This window comes from Phyllopteryx taeniolatus, chromosome 3, assembly GCF_024500385.1.
Source record: "Phyllopteryx taeniolatus isolate TA_2022b chromosome 3, UOR_Ptae_1.2, whole genome shotgun sequence".
NCBI classification, from domain to species: Eukaryota; Metazoa; Chordata; class Actinopteri; order Syngnathiformes; family Syngnathidae; genus Phyllopteryx; species Phyllopteryx taeniolatus.
Genome location: NC_084504.1, coordinates 11,683,482 through 11,691,759, shown reverse-complemented (window position 1 = coordinate 11,691,759; position 8,278 = coordinate 11,683,482). Strand labels below are relative to the sequence as shown.

The following is an 8,278-nucleotide window of genomic DNA, read 5'->3' as shown; positions in this document are numbered from 1 at the left end:
GGAGGAGGGGCGGAGTCCGATCCTTGACGTCACAGCAGGGCGGCTCAAATGTCTCAAACACACCCACAAACACATTACAGACACGGTCGAACCCACTCCAAAATACTTAACAAACGTCAAATATTGACATTTAAATCAAGCGAACCACTTGTATGTCATCTACAGAGCCAACAAAGTGACCACGAATGCGTTGTTCTCCTCCCAATTATTTGAATTCGTAGCTTCGCGGACAGATGCAGTCATGGGGAAGTCTCGCGATACTTTGCGTGTTTTGGAAGCATTGCGGAAGAGAAGGCTAACAAACGAAGCAAGCTCATCGTCTGAGCAGCGGCAGCCTTTACCTTGTCAACCTTTGAACTCTTTGAAGCAACACCCGCAAAATAAGGTAAAGAAACAATATTTTAAATACCTCATCTCGTATCATTGTTTTTTCTGGGTTGTCTCCGTGACTCTAGCTTCCCCGGCTGTTAAGTACAAGGAGCTTCAGCTGTTAGCCGGCTAGCTGTTTAGATAAGTTAGCATAGGTAATTAGGCGTTATTTATTTATTAATTCATAAGAGGCGAGTGTGCTAATTGTGTAAAGATGTGCGTTTGTGTTTAACGCGCGATAAGAGTTTAGCCTGAGCGCTAACACTCGGGCTAAGTGTTAGCTGCATAGCATGTTGGCACTCAATCGGCCTTTTAATGGCGGACGTAAGCTTTAAAGATTGTCAAAAGTGTCGTAAGGAAATTCCCCCTTCCCCAGGAGCAAAGATGACCGCAGCGCCTTACAACTACTCCTACATCTTCAAGTACATCATCATCGGTGAGACGTCACGACCACACCCTCCCCCGCATCAACGTTATTCTTTTTATTTTTTTGGGGCGGGGGCGAGTGTTCCTCAAAGTGAATTAATTGTCTTTTTTCTTCTTTTACAAGGTGACATGGGTGTGGGCAAGTCGTGTCTGCTGCACCAGTTCACCGAGAAGAAGTGTACGTCCGCATCATCTCATTCTTTTGGGCTTAAAGTGTTTTAAGGTAGCAATGTGACAAGAGTTCCCAAAAATGAAAATCTGTAAAAATGATGAGTCTGCTTGGAAAGGCTGCTTCAACCTGAGTACTATGCACCTAGAAAATAGAAAGATGGGTTCTGGAGAAATTAAGTAATGTGTGGGGGGGAAAAAATATGGGAAAGAGTAGTGGATGCTAGATTCAGGACAGAAGTGAGTATTTGCAAGCAAGGGTGTGGTTTAATGCTGAGAAAGAGTACCACAGATTCATTATTTGCCTTGTAGATGTTGATGGAAAAGTACAGAGAAGGTCAGAAGGAGCTACATTGTCTTTGTGGACACAAAGCCTATGACATAGTACCCAGAGAGGAACTATGGTACTTCATGTGGAAGATGTTAGAATAATACAGGACATGTATGAGGACAGCACAACAGAGGTGAGGTTTGCTGTAGGTGTGACAGAGGAGTTTAAGGTGGAGGTGGCACTGCACTGAGCCCTTTCCTGTTTGCAGTGGTGATGGTTACACTGGAATCCCCGTGGACCATGGTGTTTGCAGATGACATTGTGATCTGCAGTGAAAGCAGGGAGTGGGTGGAGGAACAGTTAGAAAGGTGGAGGCATGCACTGGAAAGGAGAGGAATGACGATCAGCTGAAGTAAGACAGGGAGAAGAGATAGCAAGGGTGGGGGACTTTAAATACTTGGGGTCCACAGTCCAGCGCAATGGTGAGTGTGGTAAGGAAGTGAAGAAACATGTACAAGCAGGTTGGAACGGGTGGAGGAAGGTGTCAGGTGTGTTATGTGAGTCTCTGCTAAGATGAAGGGCAAAGTTTATAAGATAGTGGTGAGGCCAGCCATGATGTACGGATTAGAGACAGTGGCACTGAAGAGACAACAGGAAGCAGAGTTGGAGGTGGCGGAAATGAAGATGTTGAGGTTCGCTCTCGGAGTGACCAGGTTGGATAAAATTACAAATGAGCTCATCAGAGGGACAGCCAAGGTTGGATGTTTTGGAGACAAAGTAAGAGCAGACTTTGATGGTTTGGACATGTCCAGAGGAGAGAGAGAGAGACTATATTGGTAGAAGGATGATGAGGATGGAGCTGCCAGACAAGAGAGCTAGAGGAAGACCAAAGAGAAGGCTGATGGATGTAGTGAGGGAAGACATGAGGGCAGTTGGTGTTAGAGAGGATGATGCAGGAGATTGGTTTACATGGAAAAGGATCACACGCTGTGGCGACCCCTAACAGGACAAGCTGAAAGGAAAAGATGATGATAGCTCTGTGTTACACTACTGCCGTAAAATCTTACCGTATCTTGGTCAGCCGCTGGCAACACCACAGGACATTTATCACGATACCACCGTATCCGTCTTTTACGATCATTGGGCTTTATCTTGTCAAATCAAACACTGTCTGGGAGGTGGGACCAGAAAACACTGTGACCGGATATACCAGTTACCGTGACAACAACAATGGATTACGGTAATGTGTTTTGGGAAAAAAATAACAAAAAGACGGGGGGGAAACGTGTGGCGCTGTCACGGTGTGAAATGCACAGGTGCCGTCAGTAAATGGGGTGATTGATCGTTGCCAACAGCCTCTCAAAATAGCTACACTTTTTTCTTTTTTATAACCCGTTTCCTCTCTTTGTGGCAATCTGCTTCTTCCTTGACGATCCCAACATGTTTTTGTGGTTCAATTAAAAAAAAAAAAAATACAGTAGTATACTGTATGAGGAGCATCAAAACATGATACAGGGTTGCAGTTTTTTCGTTGCAGTGTGTCGATGTGCAGTGCTCAATCGCTGGGTGTGCGGCGAAGAATCATCAACTGTCCCTTTTTATTTTTATTAAATTCTTTTCTGCGATGGTCTACTTCTGTTGTGTTAAGCTGTGTCACTCGGTGTGCAGCGGGGCCCTGCATAAATGTTTTTGGAATGTGGAAGGAAGCCGAAATATCTAGGGAAAACCCACATAAGCATATTTCAACCTTCAAAAAATGTGAGACTATCATATAACATCACTTTGAGACAATGGAAAAAAAGAAGACTCGCCGCACAGTTCTGCAAATAAGAAGCTTCAAGCTGTTTGTCACTCAATGGACATAAAACAAAAGAGAATTATGCATGTTGTATTTAAACACATAAATATAGATATTACAGCACAACAAGATACAACACTGAAGGTGCGCAACTCTAAATTCAGACTCGCCAGTAAACTGAAAAACTGTGAACCGCAATATAGCCGGGGTGAATGTTTACTTAATTATCGGATGATGATGATGTCATCATTGTGCGCAGTCATGGCCGACTGCCCTCACACCATTGGTGTGGAGTTTGGCACCAGGATCATGGAAGTCCATGGCCAGAAGGTGAAGCTGCAGATCTGGGACACGGCGGGCCAGGAGCGCTTCAGGGCCGTCACCCGGTCCTACTACAGGGGGGCCGCCGGGGCCCTGATGGTCTACGACATCACCAGGTAACAGGTGGCGTCTTTTGATGACATCACCAGGTGGTTGTCACGTGACATGATAGTGATGTGTGTGTGTTTACGCGTGCGCACGCAGGAGAAGCACCTACAATCATCTCAGCAGCTGGTTGACGGACGCCAGGAACCTGACCAACCCAAACACGGTGAGGGACCACCAACAGACCTACGCCAAGGCCTCAATCGAATGACTTTTTACCTCGAGACCAAGTTTTATGACATTTCTACTCATTTTATTGTGGCTTATTTCAGTTTACTCAGCATTTTCTATCATGTCTGATTGTAAACTTGTTGTGTGCGCGTAGGTGATCATCCTGATCGGCAACAAAGGTGACCTGGAGGCGCAGAGAGATGTCACGTACGAGGAAGCCAAACAGTTTGCTGACGAGAACGGTGAGAAACCTTTCAAATATCTTACTTTAGATTAGGGCCCGACCAATATGGATTTTTTTTTAGGTCGTTGCTGATATTTGGCATATTAAAGTTCTGATCACCAATTAATCAGATGGTTAATTTAAAAAATAAATAAATATATGGCGACACTGTGGCCGACATTTGCATGTTCTCCCTTTGACCGGATGGGTTTTCTCCGGGTACTGCGGTTTCTTCCCACATCCCAAAAACATGCATGGTAGGTTGATTGAAGACTCTAAATTGCCCGTAGGTGCGAATGGTTGTTTGTTTCTATGTGCCCTGCCCGGTACTCATAATTAAGAGACACTGCGCACCCGTAGCGCTAACGTTATGTTAGTAAAGTAGACTAACATTAAGCTCACTGATTTGCGCTATGTTCACGTCACCTCTTTCTCTCGGGTCCTGTGACGCGGCGTCATACTCGGCGGAGCAAAAGGTCCGTGTTACAACGAACGGGTGCTCGCCTTGCATTTCACTATGAAATGCTACCACACTTTGGCCATTTGTCTTTTTTTCTCCCTCTTCTCAATTGGTCACATTTTGCAACCGCTGTCATCCCGCTCCTCAATTGAATTGCTTTTCACTTCCACGTCCATGCATCGGTGACATAAGCGTGTTGTCCCATATGCTACTGCCTTCTTCCGTCTTTGCGACCTTCTTCACGGTAAACCTGATTTGCAGTTTTGCTTTTCAATATGTTTTTTGATTCGCAAAATATGAATTTTGACCCGCAAACTGCGATGCAAGACCGCTTAATTCGAGCCTTGCGCACACACAAAGTTAAGCAATATTGTGTATCAGTGGATGCAGATTCACCATGCTTTATGCGTTCCTGATCATTTTTGTGCATCTAGGACGCGGAACAGACATCAGCTGAGATTCCTGGTGTGTAAATAATATTAATACTGAAACTTACACAAAACTTGGTATTGTTTGTGTGCGTGTCATTATCTTTGTCTTAGTGTCATTATCTATGTCTTATTTTGTAATGTGCTAAAGTGTTGGGGGGGAAAAAAACAATAGGCAAAAATCGGCTGAATTTGAAAAGGGTTCATATCGGCCGAATAAATCGGCCAACCCGTATTTACAAGTCCGTTTGTGTTAAATCAAAATGTTTATGTATGAGTGTATTTGTGTTAAACGTGTGTGCTCATGACTGGAGAGCACCCTTGAGGGCGTGTCTTCCTCACACAGTGAAGATGGACTTGATGTGTTTGGTTGATGAGGCAGGAAGTTGTGTGATGTCATCAGAGCTGCTTCTGCTTGATTGACACGTTTGGCTTCTTCTGATTAGGTTTGCTGTTCCTGGAAGCCAGCGCCAAGACGTGAGTTCACACACACATACACACACTCTCTCATACGCATTCCAAAACTCGCTCACACAAACTCAAACATACACACGCTCACTCAGATTAACACTCATATATACACACACACAAATACGCGCTCTCACCCAGGCGCTCTCTCACTCGCACACTCTCTCACAGCTGCTCACACAAAGACTCCCACTTTCTCACGCTCATCACATGCACATACACACTGAAACTCTCACACTCTCTCACAGCGTGCACACACAGACACACATACACACACGTTGAGATGTTGTTCTGGTGACGCAGCGGCGAGAACGTGGAGGAGGCCTTCCTGGAGGCAGCCAAGCGGATCTACCAGAACATCCAGGACGGCAGCTTGGACCTGAATGCCGCCGAGTCGGGAGTGCAGCACAAGCCGTCTGCGCCGCAAGGGGGGCGACTCAATGCGGACAGCCAGCCCCCCAAAGACGGATGCAGCTGCTAACCCACCAAAGGACCAAAGGACGGATGCAAGGACGGACAGACAGATTGCTTCTTTTTGATTTGCCAGCTCTCCTGGTCGGGAGTCTCTCTGAACTCAGTTGAATCCCTGATGTCTCATTCTGGACCCCCCTAGGGGGAAGTACATTTAAACACAGGTCTGTTTCATTCGCTTCATCCCAAAATTCCCCCAAAACAAATAAAAGTTTTTCCCGCATGTGAACGTGAAATTGGACCCATCACATTCCAGGAGGCCCTCACTCGGATTTCTTGGAACCTCCGAAACCACCAGAGGTCCTTTTCGTCCTCTACATCCACACATGGTTTAGTCCAAATGGTCTGTTGTCTTTCATTAGGGACATTACTGGAACTGGAAGAGCTACCAAACATCTTTAAGTCCTAATTCCACCTAGGTCCTCATTTCCATACCTAAAGGTCACAAAGATCTGGAATGATCACAGACACTGTAAAGGGTCCAGACAGATCTCAACACACTTTTCAAATCCATATCCACCTAGATTATCATTCCCAAACCACAAATGTGGACTGAGTGGGTCCTAAACCAGGTCTCCTTCAGGTCAGAACAAAACGGACAGTGCACCAGGAATGATTCTTCTGGACTGGAAGGAAAGTAAAGTTAAACTCTCATTTCCAAACCACAAATGTGGACTAAGTAGGTCCGAAATCAGGTCTCCTTCAGTCCGGGCCAGAAAAAAACAGAATAATGGCAGACTGGGACAGAGGTACAGACTGTCCACCAGGAATGTTTCTTCTGGACTGGAAATATCAGACACGTTTCAAGTCCAAGTCCACCCAGAGTCTCATTTCGAGACCAGATGTGGACTAAGGTCCTAAACCTTGTCTCCTAGCCAGAATTCTCATAAATACCAAGACCAGAATTTGAATACTCAGTGTTCCTGTTTGACTAAACAGGATCAATTAGTGCTGTAACCCACTTTTGTTTCCATGGCAACCTTCTCCTTAAAAGCAAACTGTGGTCCAAGGAAGGACTAAAGGTATTTGAAGGAACAGACAGACTTTTAAACGTAAATGAAATGATCACTTTTTTAACGTTTTGCTTATTGTCGTTCAATTGAATGTTTCATTTCCAAAAATGTGCTAGCTCACTGTCACTTTCCTTCCTGATGTAGCATTCCGGGTGCGTTTCATCTAGCTAACTTCCTTCATGAGCCTCCACGTAGCCTATGCTAAACTAGCGCAGGATGCATCGCTGGCCCTGGCCCTCGAGGGGACAGTGATGCGCAGCCTGTAGTGTCCCGATGAGTTAATGCTAAAGTATTTTTGGTTTGTTTGCGTTTGCACTTTTTGCTGCTTTCTGATTGGTCGACAACAAATCCGCCTTCAGCCGGCATCTTTGCATGTCATCTCTCAACATATGTTCGCAAATGTTAAACATTTAAAAAAATAAACTCTTCTTCTGGGAGACAAGCCATTCTAAATCAGTTTAATCCATTCTAAATGTACTTCAATCTACTTTTGTCCAGTTTAATCCTGTCAATCTACTTTTAATCCACTTTGAATCAATTTAAATCCAGTCTATTCAAACTGTAATGCAGTCACATTTGTTTAATCCATTTTTTATTCTTAATCTACTTTAAATCTGAGTCAGTTTACCCTTGTCTAAATCCAGTTTAACCCAGTCTAAATAAATCTAAATCTATTTTTAAATTGGTTTCATCCAGTCTAAATGTACCTGAATTCACTTTTAATCAGTTCGATATAGTCTAGATCTACTTTAATCTAGTCTGGATAAATATAATCCATCCTAATTCTAGTTAAATGGAAATCCAGTCTGCATCAACTTTAACCCAGTCTAAATTGGTTTAATAGTCTGAAATTGCTTTAATCCACATTTATCAAATCAATTTAATCCCATCAAAATCTATAATCCAGTAATAGTTTTAACGTATGCTATCAAAAATGCTAAAGATTTTTCTTCTTCAATGGGTCATCATGTAGGAGAGGGCCGTCTTCATGTCCTACGCAGAGCTGTGGATAAAGCTCTGGTTGTACATGAATATGACGATAAGACTTTTTATTTATACTTTATTGTATATGTGTATGCAATTCCTTCCATGTGCCACCAGTGCAGGGATTCACGTCTGTATATAAAGTAAATACTGTCCATGTTTGGTCACCTTATTATGGGATGTTGTCACATTTCATGATTTAATGGACAATAAAAATTAAATTTCATGAACCTTTCTATTTTTCTTTGGGACATGGGTCACTTTGACTCACTGCATCTTTAGTCACAAAAAAATAATGACATTACATTCTATCCACTTTTTTTGTGTAGGTTCTTCAACTTTCCAGTAGGTCAATTAGATTTTTATAAACACACACAGACATATATATATTATATATATATTATATATTTTTCGGACGATTTATTATATATATATATATATATATTATATATATATATGTCAGCTAAACTTTTATCCAATATTGTTTTTATACATTTGACCCATTGCATGTTAGTCTTAAAAATATTTTAAAAGAAAAACATTAAGGCCATCAGAAATTGTAGCCCTTTATATATATAAACTTTTTAATATTGAAATTTGAC

General features: G+C 42.9%; 1 protein-coding gene across 3 annotated transcripts; it reads left to right on the top strand.

The window, feature by feature from the left end:
- Nucleotides 1-228: 228 nt before the first annotated feature.
- On the top strand, nucleotides 229-7,902 carry LOC133475827 (ras-related protein Rab-14-like). Of its 3 annotated transcripts, XM_061769266.1 has the most exons (8): nucleotides 229-385; nucleotides 746-805; nucleotides 920-973; nucleotides 3,292-3,469; nucleotides 3,558-3,624; nucleotides 3,784-3,871; nucleotides 5,187-5,217; nucleotides 5,512-7,902. In XM_061769266.1, the coding sequence occupies exons 2-8, from the start codon at nucleotides 754-756 to the stop codon at nucleotides 5,687-5,689; spliced, it is 648 nt and encodes a 215-aa protein (XP_061625250.1). In that variant the 5' UTR covers nucleotides 229-385; nucleotides 746-753; the 3' UTR covers nucleotides 5,690-7,902. The 3 variants fall into 3 exon arrangements, with proteins under 3 accessions (XP_061625250.1, XP_061625249.1, XP_061625251.1); XM_061769265.1 differs by lacking the exon at nucleotides 920-973 and having other exon boundaries at nucleotides 746-886; XM_061769267.1 differs by lacking the exons at nucleotides 229-385; nucleotides 746-805 and having other exon boundaries at nucleotides 920-1,018.
- Nucleotides 7,903-8,278: the final 376 nt, after the last annotated feature.

What these genes read in the sequence shown, in the direction of transcription:
- LOC133475827 (XM_061769265.1), top strand. Translation starts at nt 754, where the DNA reads ATGACCGCAGCGCCTTACAACTACTCCTACATCTTCAAGTACATCATC. An exon ending in ATGGTCTACGACATCACCAG is followed by an intron (nt 3,470 to 3,557) that starts GTAACAGGTGGC and finishes GTGCGCACGCAG; the next exon opens with GAGAAGCACCTACAATCATC. An exon ending in CTGGAAGCCAGCGCCAAGAC is followed by an intron (nt 5,218 to 5,511) that starts GTGAGTTCACAC and finishes CTGGTGACGCAG; the next exon opens with CGGCGAGAACGTGGAGGAGG.